Source organism: Coregonus lavaretus (genome assembly GCF_964263955.1).
Source record: "Coregonus lavaretus genome assembly, chromosome: 8".
NCBI classification, from domain to species: Eukaryota; Metazoa; Chordata; class Actinopteri; order Salmoniformes; family Salmonidae; genus Coregonus; species Coregonus lavaretus.
Window position 1 is genome coordinate 44,637,454 of NC_139995.1, and position 16,735 is coordinate 44,654,188.

General features: G+C 45.7%; 1 protein-coding gene across 1 annotated transcript in view; it reads right to left on the minus strand.

Annotated features, from left to right (window-relative positions):
- The window catches only part of LOC311134066 (voltage-dependent L-type calcium channel subunit alpha-1D-like), a gene marked incomplete at both ends in the record, with an annotated part of 81,822 nt that overhangs the window by 35,402 nt on the left and 29,685 nt on the right, over nucleotides 1-16,735 (minus strand). The window contains 6 exons of the mRNA XM_084167662.1: nucleotides 708-868; nucleotides 1,345-1,371; nucleotides 3,074-3,161; nucleotides 5,022-5,099; nucleotides 12,986-13,158; nucleotides 16,466-16,569. Of these exons, the coding sequence (XP_084023788.1) occupies nucleotides 708-868; nucleotides 1,345-1,371; nucleotides 3,074-3,161; nucleotides 5,022-5,099; nucleotides 12,986-13,158; nucleotides 16,466-16,569 (631 nt within the window). The remainder of the gene's footprint in view (nucleotides 1-707; nucleotides 869-1,344; nucleotides 1,372-3,073; nucleotides 3,162-5,021; nucleotides 5,100-12,985; nucleotides 13,159-16,465; nucleotides 16,570-16,735) is intronic.

Consider the following 16,735-nt stretch of genomic DNA (forward strand, 5'->3'; position numbering starts at 1 on the left):
TTAAAGTGTGACTGCTGAAGCAAGTCACACGAAAAATACAATTGATACCATAGTTAAGGCCAGGAGTTTTTCCTTACCACCTGACCTGACCTGGAAGTAGTTCTGGCCTAGTCTCTTTTCACAGCTGCCACGGAGCGCCATGAGTCTGGCAAGTGAGACTACTCTGGGCCTTAGTTATAGAGTATAACTATGGGCCTGAAGTTTTGCTGGTCAGGTCACGTGGTCAGGAAAAACTGGTAGCCAGTGTGTGGTGTAGTAGACCCATGCCCTGTACTGGAGTGAGCCAGTCAGGCTGGTTGTAGTGTATTTACCCTGTACTGGAGTGAGCCAGTCAGGCTGGTTGTAGTGTATTTACCCTGTACTGGAGTGAGCCAGTCAGGCTGGTTGTAGTGTATTTACCCTGTACTGGAGTGAGCCAGTCAGGCTGGTTGTAGTGTATTTACCCTGTACTTGAGTGAGCCAGTCAGGCTGATTGTGGCGCATTAACCCTGTACTTGAATGAGCCAGTCAGGCTGATTGTGGCGTATTAACCCTGTACTTGAGTGAGCCAGTCAGGCTGATTGTAGTGCACTAACCCTGTACTGGAGTGAACCAGTCAGGCTGGTTGTAGTGTATTTACCCTGTACTTGAGTGAACCAGTGAGGCTGATTGTGGCGTATTAACCCTGTACTTGAGTGAGCCAGTCAGGCCGATTGTAGTGCACTAACCCTGTACTTGAGTGAGCCAGTCAGGCTGCATGTAGTGCTCTGAGGAGATGGTGAGAGTGTTGAGAAACACCAGGATGATCACCAGCCAATAAAAAGGCACTGATTTCACCGCCAACCGGCACTTCCTGCGGCAGAACCTGTTCCAGCGACGCCAGCGCCGACTGTGAGACAGGAAGTGATGTCAGTAAAAGGAGACCAGTAGGGGAGGTTTTCATTGAAGGGTGGGGGGGGGGGGGGGGCACCGTGTTCAAAGAATATTAGAAGAAAACTTGGGAAAGAGAAGTCAATGAACTTTGAAAGAACTTTGGGAGAGGGAGAGCGCAGCATAGCATGCAGTATAAATCACAAAGTATAAAAACACTGCATAAGGCTGCAGCGCCTCCAGTTCCTCCCGATGCCCCAGATTATATGCTGACTTGTTTAAAGGGGAGTTGGAGTTGATTTATTACCTGCAGACTCATTAAAGCTGACTCCAGAGAACAGAACAGCACATACAGTAGAGAAACCTAAAGCAAGCATTTATCTACAGAAATAACAGACGTCACTACTTCATGCAGAAAAAGAACACTTTTACTGTACAGACCGCTGCTGCATGCATCGAGCAAGGACACATGCGAGGTAAGGTGATTTCACTGACCTGAACTTTGACTTAGAAATTTTTTGACTGGAAAAATCAAGACGTTTATAATAAATGTCAGTTTAGCTTGCTGACTGCAGGATATTCATAAATGTAGTACAAAGCCACATACAGTGGGGGAAAAAAGTATTTGATCCCCTGCTGATGTTGTACGTTTGCCCACTGACAAAATAAATGATCAGTCTATAATTTTAATGGTAGGTTTATTTGAACAGTGAGAGACAGAAAAACAACAAAAAAATCCAGAAAAACGCATGTCAGAAATGTTATAAATTTATTTGCATTTTAATGAGGGAAATAAGTATTTGACCCCTCTGCAAAACATGACTTAGTACTTGGTGGCAAAACCCTTGTTGGCAATCAGAGGTCAGACGTTTCTTGTAGTTGGCCACCAGGTTTGCACACATCTCAGGAGGGATTTTGTCCCACTCCCCTGGCTTAGGGAAGGAGATTCTCACCCAAGATTTGACGGTACATGGCCTTGTCCATCGTCCCTTTGATGCGGTGAAGTTGTCCTGTCCCCTTAGCAGAAAAACACCCCTGAAGCATAATGTTTCCACCTCCATGTTTGTCGGTGGGGATGGTGTTCTTGGGGTCATAGGCAGCATTCCTCCTCCTCCAAACATGGCGAGTTGAGTTGATGGCAAAGAGCTCGATTTTGGTCTCATCTGAACACAACACTTTCACCCAGGTCTCCTCTGAATCATTCAGATGTTCATTGGCAAACTTCAGACGGGCCTGTATATGTGCTTTCTTGAGCAGGGGGACCTTGCGGGCGCTGCAGGATTTCAGTCCTTCACGACGTAGTGTGTTACCAATAGTTTTCTTGGTGACTATGGTCCCAGCTGCCTTGAGATCATTGACAAGATCCTCCCGTGTAGTTCTGGGCTGATTCCTCACCGTTCTCATGATCATTGCAACTCCACGAGGTGAGATCTTGCATGGAGCCCCAGGCCGAGGGAGATTGACAGTTCTTTTGTGTTTCTTCCATTTGCGAATAATCGCACCAACTGTTGTCACCTTCTCACCAAGGTGCTTGGCGATGGTCTTGTAGCCCATTCCAGCCTTGTGTAGGTCTACAATCTTGTCCCTGACATCCTTGGAGAGCTCTTTGGTCTTGGCCATGGTGGAGAGTTTGGAATCTGATTGATTGATTGCTTCTATGGACAGGTGTCTTTTATACAGGTAACAAGCTGAGATTAGGAGCACTCCCTTTAAGAGTGTGCTCCTAAACTCAGCTCGTTACCTGTATAAAAGACACCTGGGAGCCAGAAATCTTTCTAATTGAGAGGGGGGTCAAATACTTATTTCCCTCATTAAAATGCAAATCATTTTATAACATTTTTTACATGCGTTTTTCTGGATTTATTTGTTGTTATTCTGTCTCTCACTGTTCAAATAAACCTACCATTAAAATTATAGACTGATCATTTCTTTCTCAGTGGGCAAACGTACAACATCAGCAGGGGATCAAATACTTTTTTCCCTCATTGTATCCTATGTGCAACAGGAGTGGTCAATCAAACACATGTATTTATTAAAGCTCATTTTACATCAGCAGTTGTCCAGACAGGATAGAGGATAGATAAAGATATATAAAGCACAAAATAGTTCACTCAGGTGACAGAGGTTGTGTTTCTGTAAAGAATGTGGTAGTTTCTATGATATCGGAGGTTGTGTTCTATGGTACCGTACTGCAGATGTGCTTCTAGTCTGGGGGGGTTCTCACCAAAAAGGTCCACAGCATGGTGTCTTCACCTCATCCTCGGCCACATTCTCTGTGTTCACCGACTCCGTCTCACTGGCTGGCATACTCGCTGCGGTGGCAAACAGAGTACTCATCATACACACACACAGAACCCACATACAACAAACCGTACATGTCACACACACACGCACACACCTCAAACGTACAGTACACAGTCAGACCCATGGTACCACAGCTGAGTCAAACACATCCCAGAGAAAAGAAACCTCATTCGTCAACAAATTCCTCAACAAAAGAAAGAAAGAACGGTCAGCATCACTGCAGGCATTTCTAAGAAATCCCCTTTTTCAACAACAAAAAAACACAACACAAATTCAGTTCCAAAGGACGATACCTCCCAAAACCAAATCCATGTGCAACAGAATAGACAATAGACAGTCTCTAAAGTGGGCAGATAGAAAAACAAGAAAGAAAGAAAAAACTACAGGGTTTGTGTTTATTTTATATCCCCCGGAAAGTATGACAATGTGATAGGATCTCTCTTCATCATAATAACTACTGGCTACTAGTACCATATTAACTTCCTATAAATTAATAAACTAACTGCCAACATAAGTGTTACTAGTATTGTCATTGTAATCATCACTATGACTTAACGTGCTGAGTTAGAGACATGGGGACAGAGGGGAGTTAGAGGACGGGACAGCTGCTATGTCTGAGGGCTCTCTGATGCAGTCGTGAGGAGGAGGAGGAGGAGGAGGAGGAGGAGGAGGAGGAGGAGGAGGAGGAGGAGGAGTACAGGATGAAGAGAGAGGATGCTCCTTTAAACAGCTATATTAGACACAAAAAATAAAGTATTACTTTAAAATATTAGACTCAAAACACTAGATCCTAAAATATGAGACTCAAAACACTAGATACTACTCTAAAATATTAGACTTTTAAAATACTACTCTAAATACTTTGGGAGAGCTTCTGTAATATGAGAAGACTGCTGCTAAGACTGTGAAAAGAAACACAGCTACAACTTTTATGTGAGACCACAGCCTGTTTGTGCGAGGTCATGTACGCACTGCTGCTTAGTTTGTGTGAAAGCATTCTCTTTGACTCTTGAGTCCTCCGACAGCTCCCGCTTCCTCTCTATTTCTCTCTCTCTCTCTCTCTCTCTCTCTCTCTCTCTCTCTCTCTCTCTCTCTCTCTCTCTCTCTCTCTCTCTCTCTCTCTCTCTCTCTCTCTCTCTCTCTCTCTCTCTCTCTCTCTCTCTCTCTCTCTCTCTCTCTCTCTCTCTCTCTCTCTCTCTCTCTCTCTCTCTCTCTCTCTCTCTCTCTCTCTCTCTCTCTCTCTCTCTCTCAATACTGCTGACTGCTGGATGTAGTGATCTCAGTTTAGCCACATTTTCCTATTCACACTGAGCCCCTAGCCTAGCTGTTTTAACCAGGCTGTGCATGGAGAGAGAGAGGGTGAGAAGTTGAGTGCCTGGTATCAGCCAGAGCAGTATGTATTCCTATTCTGCTGCCTGATGCTCCTCATCTGACTCCCCTCACAGGGGATAAGAGAGTCTGGGCTCATTGAGTCATAAAACAGCAGGAGACAGCCTGCAGGGAGAGGCTTTATCAAAAAGAAAGAATACAAAAGGAAAAGCAAGATCAAAAAGATAGTGATGCTCAAACAGAAGGGTCAATCACAATAGCAAAGCACAAGCAGGGCGATTAGGCTGCAGACATTAGGCTGCAGACATTATGCTGCAGACATTAGGCTGCAGACATTATGCTGCAGACATTATGCTGCAGACATTAGGCTGCAGACACACAGAGGTGTACACACAGGCACACCCAAACAAACAAATACATACACAAACACACAAGCTCACGCGCGCATGCTCACTCATCCACACACACACACACACACAAGCTTGCTCACGCACACACGCACACTTTTTCAATGTGGAAGGGAAAACCAGGGGATTTACCATGAGTGTCGGAGGACAGGCTGAACCACCCAAACCTGCTTCCTTTCTTCTTCTCTGTGAGGTCAGCCAGAGTCACCCCTTCATGTTTAATGCATGCAAGCCCATGCATTCAGACAGCAGATGGCACAGCAGAGAAACATGGGGGCGAGAATGGGCCTCTATCAAGACGGGTTAGAGCAGCACAGTAACAATGCACCACAACAACAACAACAACAACAACAACAACCGTAACAGCAACAATAATAGTAGGGTCGTTCCACCAATTCGGTGCCTTTCGAGAAGTGTAACTTGGTTACAAAAAACGTTTGATTTCACCTAATTTTAACATGCTGTTATAAAGAGCACATGTTCAACTTCATAAAAACACATTTTACCATCTTAATGAGATAGTAAGTGGCTATTAAGGGCCAAATAAAGTAACAGGCTTAAATCTGTTAAGCCATAACTCTGCTTGTGACAGGAGCAATGGAAGCTTGTTGTGTGCAACAGGGAGGGGCAATTGAATGCAAGTAAAATACATTGTTAAAACATTTCTAGCCTGTCTATCTATGGGTAGGTAACAGGGTTGACATGTTATGCTCGACCTGCTTATTTTTCCACCACAAAACACCAGACAATTGCCAAAAAGAGTAGAACCAGCTCACCTGCTTTTCTGTATGATTTGACTATAGATGTTCAATGAATTGAGCATTTTTGGTGGGGATAGTTTCACCCTATTAAAACGAGAATTCAGTTCACGTAACATGGTTGACCTTAAAATGAGGGACAGACGTAAATTAATCACAAATTACATGATATAAATAATAATCTTCAGAAATGACGTTGTCAAAGCAACAAAATAACAAGAACTTTACAATGATGGTAAAACTTTTGGGATTAAGTGCATTAAAATATTCCTAGAAGTGGCACAGGGTTGATGGAGGGACATGTCAAAACGCTGAATTTTGCAAGCCTTTAGCAAACCTTTATTCATATTAAAAATCTGTTTTATTCAATTCTCAATGTGGTCTATATTAAAGGGAACTTCATTTAATATAACAGTTTTTTAAAATTCAATATTGGTGCACAATTTCTACTTAAAGGCACTATTTTCGTGGAACGACCCAGTACAGCTGGCAACAGCGACACTGACTGACAACACCAGCACCACTGACACTGACACCAGTAGCATGGACTGTAGTAGACACTGAAGAGGAGCAGAAGAGGAAGATGGACAACTGTTAGTCACATGACAGGAAGCTAGCACCTGCAGGCCGGGGAGGGGGGGAGGGGGGGGGGGGTCATACAGAACAGTACAGTAGCTCTAGAGTCTGTACTAACATGCTGTAATGCAAATTAACAGCATTCACATGTACACTGAGTGTACAAAACATTAAGAACACCTTCCTAGGCTGGATGTCCTTTAGGTGGTGGACTATTCTTGATACACACGCAAACTGTTGAGCATTAAAAACCCAGCAGCATTGCAGTTCTTGAAGCAGCCTGGCACCTACTACCATACCCCGTTCAAAGGCACTTCAATCTTTTGCCTTGCCCATTCACCCTCTGAATGGCACACATACACAATCCATGTCTCAATTGTCTCAAGGCTTATAAATCCTTCTTTAACCTGTCTCCTCCCCTTCATCTACACTGATTGAAGTGGATTTAACAAGTGACATCAATAAGGGATCATAGCTTTCACCTGGAATTCACCTGGAATTATACTTTTTTTAGAAAGGCATTTCACTGTACTTGTGCATGTGACATTAAAACTTGAAACTTGATTCACCTGGTCAGTCTATTTCATGGAAAGAGCAGGTGTTCTTAATGTTTTGTACACTCAGTGTATATGTTAGTATACAGTCTCTCATGTCATGGCCGGGTACGGTGACAGACACAGAAAAGCCAGGGTGATGCATTTCACAAGCTGGCACCGCCAAGGGATCCATGTTATTATAACCCCTGACCTTTAACCCCAACCTTCAGCCCAGTGCCAAGCATTCCCAGCACTAGAAGGCTCTCTTCTGAGACCCCTACATACTGAAGATGCTACTCTTACCATACATATCTCCTATCATGTTACTATCCAGTTACTAGTTCTGTTAACTGTGTGTGAATGGAGGCAGTGGTGATAATCCTGTGCTAATCCTTTACTTGCTTTAGTATACTATACTTGACTACCCTTGACTATACTTGACTATCCTTGACTATACTTGACTATCCTTGACTATACTTGACTATCCTTGACTATACTTGACTATCCTTGACTATACTTTACTATATTTTACTATACTTGACTATCCTTGACTATAATTGACTATCCTTGACTATACTTTACTATATTTTACTATACTTGACTATCCTTGACTATACTTTACTATATTTTACTATACTTGACTATCCTTGACTATAATTGACTATCCTTGACTATACTTTACTATATTTTACTATACTTGACTATCCTTGACTATACTTTACTATATTTTACTATACTTGACTATCCTTGACTATACTTGACTATCCTTGACTATACTTTACTATATTTTACTATACTTGACTATCCTTGACTATAATTGACTATATTTTACTATACTTTGCTATACTTTACTATAATTTACTACAATTTATTATATCTTACCTTACTTGGTTTGAAGGTTCAATTACTAAATCCCCTTCCCTCCAGGATTTCGCAGGGATTTTTTGTGGGCCAAATTAATGATTTTGCTGCGCAATTCTGACATTTTGCATGGGAATATGTGATGATTTTGTCCAATTTGTCACGAAAATGCAATGACGAGGGAAAAACGTTGTTTATGCGTGGCTTGATTTAACCATATTCTGTGGTAAATGTGCAGTGATTGGTCAAATTTGCAAGCCCTCGCATAATATGCAGGGGATTGTTGATTTTGCAAAAACAATTGTGATAACAGAATCGCAGAATCCTGGAGGGACTGAAATCCAGTTATTGACAATAGAACGAGAAATGTCTAAGTAAAACAGTGTATTTGGAAGTATGGCAGAGATGCTTGACTAAATCTCCCTACTTGGTAAACAGGAGAGGGACTGGGACCGTACTGAAGCTCTGGAGTTTGTAGAGAGTACAGGAGAGATACGGCTCTAAAGTTAAGCAGTGAAAGAGGCGTGATTCTAATCTAGAGCTCTGTACTTTCTAGGGGAGGGAGACTGGGGACTGAGAGATAGTGTAGTGGTGTAGTGCTGCTCTCTGGTTCATAGGAAGGGATGGTGGAGAGAGATATACTAAACTAAAGCTGTATGGAGGGGCAGTAGCAGTATCTGGTTGATAGGGAGGGAGGGTACAGTACTAAAGCTGTATGGAGGGGCAGTAGCAGTATCTGGTTGATAGGGAGGGAGGGTACAGTACTAAAGCTGTATGGAGGGGCAGTAGCAGTATCTGGTTGATAGGGAGGGAGGGTACAGTACTAAAGCTGTATGGAGGGGCAGTAGCAGTATCTGGTTGATAGGGAGGGAGGGTACAGTACTAAAGCTGTATGGAGGGGCAGTAGCAGTATCTGGTTGATAGGGAGGGAGGGTACAGTACTAAAGCTGTATGGAGGGGCAGTAGCAGTATCTGGTTGATAGGGAGGGAGGGTACAGTACTAAAGCTGTATGGAGGGGCAGTAGCAGTATCTGGTTGATAGGGAGGGAGGGTACAGTACTAAAGCTGTATGGAGGGGCAGTAGCAGTATCTGGTTGATAGGGAGGGAGGGTACAGTACTAAAGCTGTATGGAGGGGCAGTAGCAGTATCTGGTTGATAGGGAGGGAGGGTACAGTACTAAAGCTGTATGGAGGGGCAGTAGCAGTATCTGGTTGATAGGGAGGGAGGGTACAGTACTAAAGCTGTATGGAGGGGCAGTAGCAGTATCTGGTTGATAGGGAGGGAGGGTACAGTACTAAAGCTGTATGGAGGGGCAGTAGCAGTATCTGGTTGATAGGGAGGGAGGGTACAGTACTAAAGCTGTATGGAGGGGCAGTAGCAGTATCTGGTTGATAGGGAGGGAGGGTACAGTACTAAAGCTGTATGGAGGGGCAGTAGCAGTATCTGGTTGATAGGGAGGGAGGGTACAGTACTAAAGCTGTATGGAGGGGCAGTAGCAGTATCTGGTTGATAGGGAGGGAGGGTACAGTACTAAAGCTGTATGGAGGGGCAGTAGCAGTATCTGGTTGATAGGGAGGGAGGGTACAGTACTAAAGCTGTATGGAGGGGCAGTAGCAGTATCTGGTTGATAGGGAGGGAGGGTACAGTACTAAAGCTGTATGGAGGGGCAGTAGCAGTATCTGGTTGATAGGGAGGGAGGGTACAGTACTAAAGCTGTATGGAGGGGCAGTAGCAGTATCTGGTTGATAGGGAGGGAGGGTACAGTACTAAAGCTGTATGGAGGGGCAGTAGCAGTATCTGGTTGATAGGGAGGGAGGGTACAGTACTAAAGCTGTATGGAGGGGCAGTAGCAGTATCTGGTTGATAGGGAGGGAGGGTACAGTACTAAAGCTGTATGGAGGGGCAGTAGCAGTATCTGGTTGATAGGGAGGGAGGGTACAGTACTAAAGCTGTATGGAGGGGCAGTAGCAGTATCTGGTTGATAGGGAGGGAGGGTACAGTACTAAAGCTGTATGGAGGGGCAGTAGCAGTATCTGGTTGATAGGGAGGGAGGGTACAGTACTAAAGCTGTATGGAGGGGCAATAGCAGTTTTGCTGTTCTGTTCTGCATCATGTGCTGCTTATATAAAGAGGATTTGGATTACAGTCTTTCTTCTGCTCAAGTAATATGATTTATCCCTTTTTCCCTTCTCAGACTAACTCAACTGGTACACACAGAGAGCTCCACTAACAGTACTATGGTGTGAACTGAGGAAGGCTGTATAGTGCACCTCACACACCTGATATAGATATGCTTTAGAGTCATAACAATAGTTGACAACAATATTACGGGCTGATTACAAGATATAGTGGTTAATATAGTTGTACATGTAGGAGTGTGTGTGTGTCTATGTCTGTCTGTGTGTGTGTGTGTGTGTGTGTGTGCGTGCGCGTGTGTGTGTGCACGTGTGTGTGTGTGTGTGTGTGTGTGTGTGTGTGTCTAGACAGAGTGAGTGAGAGAATGTAATCACCTGACTCACAGTGCAGCCGTGACACAGATTATGTATGTAATCTTTTTTTTTAAAACAACCTTGATCTTTTGGCTTCATCTCCCTACACTGACCTACATTACAGGGGACTGTGGCTCACCAAATCTATATTATCTGCTTTGCCGTGTGTGTGTGGTGTGTGTAGTATTTTAGTGTGTGTGTGTGTGTTTGTGTGTGTGCGAGTGTGCAGTATTTTAGTGTGTGTGTGTGTGTGTGTGTGTGTGTGTGTGTGTGTGTGTGTGTGTGTGTGTGTGTGTGGATTTAACACAGTAACCCTGAACACAGAATTACAGTATGTAGCCAATGAGAGCTACAGGACTGCAAAAGAGCAGGTCACACTGGAAACCTTCAGTAGCTATATTTCCCTAAACAACATGCCTCCCATACTGTAGTCTCTCTGAGTCTTTCTGTTGTACACAGGTACACTCACTGGCTGCACTTGCACTGTGTGTGTGTGTTTTGGGGTAGTGTGTATGTTTTAGGGTAGTGTGTGTTTTGGGGTAGTGTGTGTTTTGGGGTAGTGTGTGTTTTGGGGTAGTGTGTGTTTTAGGGTAGTGTGTATGTTTTAGGGTAGTGTGTGTGTGTGTTTTAGGGTAGTGTGTGTGTGTGTGTGTGTTTTAGGATAGGGTGTGTGTGTTTTAGGGTAGTGTGTGTTTTGGGGTAGTGTGTGTGTTTTAGGGTAGTGTGTGTTTTGGGGTAGTGTGTGTGTTTTAGGGTAGTGTGTGTTTTGGGGTTGTGTGTGTTTTAGGGTAGTGTGTGTTTTGGGGTTGTGTGTGTTTTAGGGTAGTGTGTGTGTGTTGCAGGGTAGTGTGTGTGTGTGTTTTAGGGTAGTGTGTGTGTGTGTTTTAGGGTAGTGTGTGTTTTGGGGTAGTGTGTGTGTTTTAGGGTAGTGTGTGTTTTGGGGTTGTGTGTGTTTTAGGGTAGTGTGTGTGTGTTGCAGGGTAGTGCGTGTGTGTTTTAGGGTAGTGTGTGTGTTGCAGGGTAGTGTGTGTGTGTTTTAGGGTAGTGTGTGTGTGTTGCAGGGTAGTGTGTGTGTGTTTTAGGGTAGTGTGTGTGTGTTGCAGGGTAGTGTGTGTGTGTTTTAGGGTAGTGTGTGTGTGTGTTTTAGGGTAGTGTGTGTTTTGGGGTAGTGTGTGTTTTGGGGTTGTGTGTGTTTTAGGGTAGTGTGTGTGTGTTTTAGGGTAGTGTGTGTGTTTTAGGGTAGTGTGTGTTTTGGGGTAGTGTGTGTGTTGCAGGGTAGTGTGTGTGTGATGCAGGGTAGTGTGTGTGTGTTGCTGGGTAGTGTGTGTGTATTGCAGGGTAGTGTGTGTGTTGCAGGGTAGTGTGTGTGTGTGTGTGTTTTAGGGTAGTGTGTGTGTGTTGCAGGGTAGTGTGTGTGTTTTAGGGTAGTGTGAGTGTTGCAGCGTAGTGTGAGTGTTGCAGGGTAGTGTGAGTGTTGCAGGGTAGTGTGTGTGTTGCAGGGTAGTGTGTGTGTTGCAGGGTAGTGTGTGTGTGTTGCAGGGTAGTGTGTGTGTGTTGCAGGGTAGTGTGTGTGTGTGTTTTAGGGTAGCGTGTGTGTGTTGCTGGGTAGTGTGTGTGTGTTGCAGGGTAGTGTGTGTGTTGCAGGGTAGTGTGAGTGTTGCAGGGTAGTGTGAGTGTTGCAGCGTAGTGTGAGTGTTGCAGGGTAGTGTGTGTGTTGCAGGGTGGTGTGTGTGTTGCAGGGTAGTGTGTGTGTTGCAGGGTAGTGTGTGTGTTGCAGGGTAGTGTGTGTGTTGCAGGGTGGTGTGTGTGTTGCAGGGTGGTGTGTGTGTTGCAGGGTAGTGTGAGTGTTGCAGCGTAGTGTGAGTGTTGCAGGGTAGTGTGAGTGTTGCAGGGTAGTGTGTGTGTTGCAGGGTGGTGTGTGTGTTGCAGGGTAGTGTGTGTGTTGCAGGGTGGTGTGTGTGTTGCAGGGTAGTGTGTGTGTTGCAGGGTAGTGTGTGTGTTGCAGGGTAGTGTGTGTGTTGCAGGGTGGTGTGTGTGTTGCAGGGTAGTGTGTGTGTTGCAGGGTAGTGTGTGTGTTGCAGGGTAGTGTGTGTGTGTGTTTTAGGGTAGTGTGTGTGTGTTGCAGGGTACTGTGTGTGTTGCAGGGTAGTAGTGTGTGTTGCAGGGTAGTGTGTGTGTTTTAGGGTAGTGTGAGTGTTGCAGCGTAGTGTTGAGTGTTGCATGGTCGTGTGAGTGTTGCAGGGTAGTGTCAGTGTTGCAGGGTAGTGTGAGTGTTGCAGGGTAGTGTGTGTGTTGCAGGGTAGTTTGAGTGTTGCAGGGTAGTGTGTGTGTTGCAGGGTAGTGTGAGTGTTGCAGGGTAGTGTCAGTGTTGCAGGGTAGTGTGAGTGTTGCAGGGTAGTGTGTGTGTTGCAGGGTGGTGTGTGTGTTGCAGGGTAGTGTGTGTGTTGCAGGGTAGTGTGTGTGTTGCAGGGTAGTGTGAGTGTTGCAGGGTAGTGTGAGTGTTGCAGGGTAGTGTGAGTGTTGCAGGGTAGTGTGAGTGTTGCAGGGTAGTGTGAGTGTTGCAGGGTAGTGTGAGTGTTGCAGGGTAGTGTGAGTGTTGCAGGGTAGTGTGTGTGTTGCAGGGTAGTGTGTGTGTTGCAGGGTAGTGTGTGTGTTGCAGGGTAGTGTGTGTGTTGCAGGGTAGTGTGAGTGTTGCAGGGTAGTGTGAGTGTTGCAGGGTAGTGTGAGTGTTGCAGGGTAGTGTGTGTGTTGCAGGGTAGTGTGTGTGTTGCAGGGTAGTGTGTGTGTTGCAGGGTAGTGTGTGTGTTGCAGGGTAGTGTTTGTGTTGCAGGGTAGTGTGTGTTGCAGGGTAGTGTGTGTGTTGCAGGGTGCTTACGGTTGCGTTTGCCCTCCTCGTTGCCCTCCTCGTCCTCGTTGTCAGGGTCGATGTCCTCGGCCTGAGTGATCCAGTCCAGGTAGCCCTTCAGGTCCTCCTCTAGCTGCTGCTTCTCTCTCAGCTTCTGGAAGTCTCCTCTGGCCTTGGCCTTCTCTCTCTCCTTGGAGAACTCTCTGTGGGTACACACACACACAGAAGCACACACACACACACACACGCAACCACACACACGCAAGCACACAGGCAGGCAGGCAGAATACACACACGTTAGTAAATGCATACGCAACATACAAACACACAAATGCGCCACACGCAAAATCACACACAAACACATGCTCAGACTCAGTAACACCTCACCACACAATTTGTATTCAAAATGTAATTCAGTTAGTTCATACTGAATGGGCAATGAGGGCTCAATCCAACTGTGTCCTTCAGACAGTCAACGTGATGACAATATGATACCAAAGCATGGCTGCGTATCCAGTTCCTAACAGTATAACACATCAATACACTGGAGCACTGCTCCTTCTATTATACTGTATATCGCTGGCCCAAATGGCACCCTATTCCCTATATAGTGCACTACTTTTGACCTCTGATAGCCTGTGTAGACTTCCTAACCGTAGCCTAGCCACTGGAGGCCTGTGTAGCCCTATGACATCTGGTAGCCTGTGTACCCTTATGACCTCTGGTAGCCTGTGTATCCTATGACCTCTGGTAGCCTGTGTAGCCTTATGACCTCTGATAGCCTGTGTATCCCTATGACCTCTGGTAGCCTGTGTATCCCTATGACCTCTGGTAGCCTGTGTAGCCCTATGACCTCTGGTAGCCTGTGTAGCCTGTGTATCCCTATGACCTCTGGTAGCCTGTGTATCCCTATGACCTCTGGTTGCCTGTGTAGCCCTATGACCTCTGGTAGCCTGTGTATCCTTTATGACCTCTGGTAGCCTGTGTAGCCCTATGACTACTGGTAGCCTGTGTATCCCTATGACCTCTGGTAGCCTGTGTAGCCCTATGACCTCTGGTAGCCTGTGTAGCCCTATGACCTCTGGTAGCCTGTGTAGCCCTATGACCTCTGGTAGCCTGTGTATGCCTATGACCTCTGGTAGCCTGTGTAGCCTTATGACCTCTGGTAGCCTGTGTATCCCTATGACTTATGGTAGCCTGTGTAGCCCTATGACCTCTGGTAGCCTGTGTAGCCCTATGACCTCTGGTAGCCTGTGTAGCCCTATGACCTCTGGTAGCCTGTGTATCCCTATGACCTCTGGTAGCCTGTGTAGCCCTATGACCTCTGGTAGCCTGTGTAGCCTTATGACCTCTGGTAGCCTGTGTATCCCTATGACCTCTGGTAGCCTGTGTAGCCTTATGACCCCTGGTAGCCTGTGTATCCCTATGACTTCTGGTAGCCTGTGTAGCCCTATGACCTCTGGTAGCCTGTGTAGCCCTATGACCTCTGGTAGCCTGTGTAGCCCTATGACCTCTGGTAGCCTGTGAAGCCTTATGACCTCTGGTAGCCTGTGTAGCCCTATGACCTCTGGTAGCCTTTGTAGCCCTATGACCTCTGGTAGCCTGTGTAGCCCTATGACCTCTGGTAGCCTGTGTAGCCTTATGACCTCTGGTAGCCTGTGTATCCCTATGACTTCTGGTAGCCTGTGTACTTTTCCTAATCCTAGCCTAGCCACTGGAGGGGGATGGACACCTTTCAATAACAACAGGAGATGAAGACGATGCAGAGACCGACCAATGGGGGGAGTGGTTACTGGCATGTACTCAGAATGTAATACTATTTTCACACAGGAATCAGAAACACACACAAAACCACATGCAAGCTGATGACTACTGGCCATTATTGTGGGTGCAATAGCTTCAGGGAAACGTTCAGTCATTCAAATGAACAGTTAACAGAGACACCAAAAGGTGTACGCTGGAGTGCCTATAATACGCTATGAATGTGAAAATATAACATGTAGCCATATTTTAAATTAATATGTCAGTTTGTAAAAACAAACGATCCTTTAGCTGTTTTGTTTTGCCCAGTGGGTCTTGTTGCTATGTAAGTTGCTACTTGAATAATCAGTCCCACTCATAGCATATTACAGTATGACATATTAATTACTGTAATCATCTACAATTACTGAATGTTAAAGTTAACTGGAACCGTAATACAATTTTCTCTTAAATGAGACCCACCGTATACCATGGGTATGACCAAAAAATTATTTTTACTCTTCTAATTACGTTGGTAACCAGTTTATAATAGCAGTAAGGCACCTCGGGGGTTTGTGGTATATGGCCAATATTACACGGCTAAGGGCTGTGTCCAGGCACTCTGTGTTGCGTCGTGCGTAAGAACAGCCCTTAGCCGTGGTATATTGGCTATATACCACACATTAATGCTTAATTATGAACTAACATCCCACCCCCACTAACACTTCCTCCCCAATGCAAGGGAATGGAAGCAGCAGTAGACTGGGCTTGATGCATTTGGAGAGAGAGAGCTTAGGAAGTGAGGCTGAGGAGGGAGTGAAGGTGAGGAATGAGATGAATTTATCTCTCAGGAAGTTGGGTGGTGGTGGTGACAGGGGTGGGGGAAAACGGCTCCCTTTGCTAAAGGTTGCTGTGACACGGAAACACAACACAAAATGAGTGAGAGGTCAACAAAGGTTATACTCGTGGTGGCCAGGGCAGTGAAACAGCATCAGTCAGAATTCAATATCAAATGGAATACTGTATTACCAGTGACTGAGTATTTCCATATCTGTTCTCTGTCTCCCTGAGACTTTCTCACCATTCCCCAACACCACACACTGCAAGCCACACCATTGTCGTTCCTTGTTTCACCCCGCACAGCACACACACACACACACACACACACACACACACACACACACACACACACACACACACACACACACACACAGCCCACACCCCACTGCAGAGCACTCGACACCCAGCACACAGCCCCCTCCACCTCTTACCCACTGAGCACACCCAGCACAAGGTTAAGCACGAAAAAGGAGCCCAGAATGATCAGACTAACAAAGTAGATGGCGGGTGTTCCAAAGCCGATGGCATCATTCACCTGTTGGAGCCCAGAGCAGCAGGTTAACAGACAGACCGACAGACAGACCTATAGATACAGACAGACAGACAGATAGACAGGTAGACAGACAGACATACAGACAGGTAAGACAGACAGACGTAGCGAGAGAGAGAGACAGACAGGCAGGCAGACAGACATAGAGAGAGAGCCAGGTAGACAGACAGACAGGTAAGACAGACAGACGTAGAGAGAGAGACAGACAGGCAGGCAGACAGACATAGAGAGAGAGACAGACAGACAGACAGACAGACAGACAGACAGACAGACAGACAGACAGACAGACAGACAGACAGGCAGGCAGGCAGGCAGGCAGGCAGGCAGGCACACAAGTAGACAGACAGACAGACGTAGAGAAACAGACAGAGGTGTCTTACCCGCTCAACACTCCCAGAACCAGGTTTAGAACAAAGAAGGAGCCGAAGATGACCAGAGAAACAAAGTAGACCCATGGAAGCTCTAGACCCATAGCATCATTCATCTGGAGGGGCACCCGTCACCAGAGAGAGATGGGGAAAGTAGAAGAAGAAGAAAGAGAGGAGGAAGAGAGAGAGAATAGAATGGATAGTCAGAGGTAGAGAAAGGTGAGAAAAACTGTTTGCTAAGAATGCAAGATGAAGGGAAAAACCTCAAGGGAAAAACCTCAA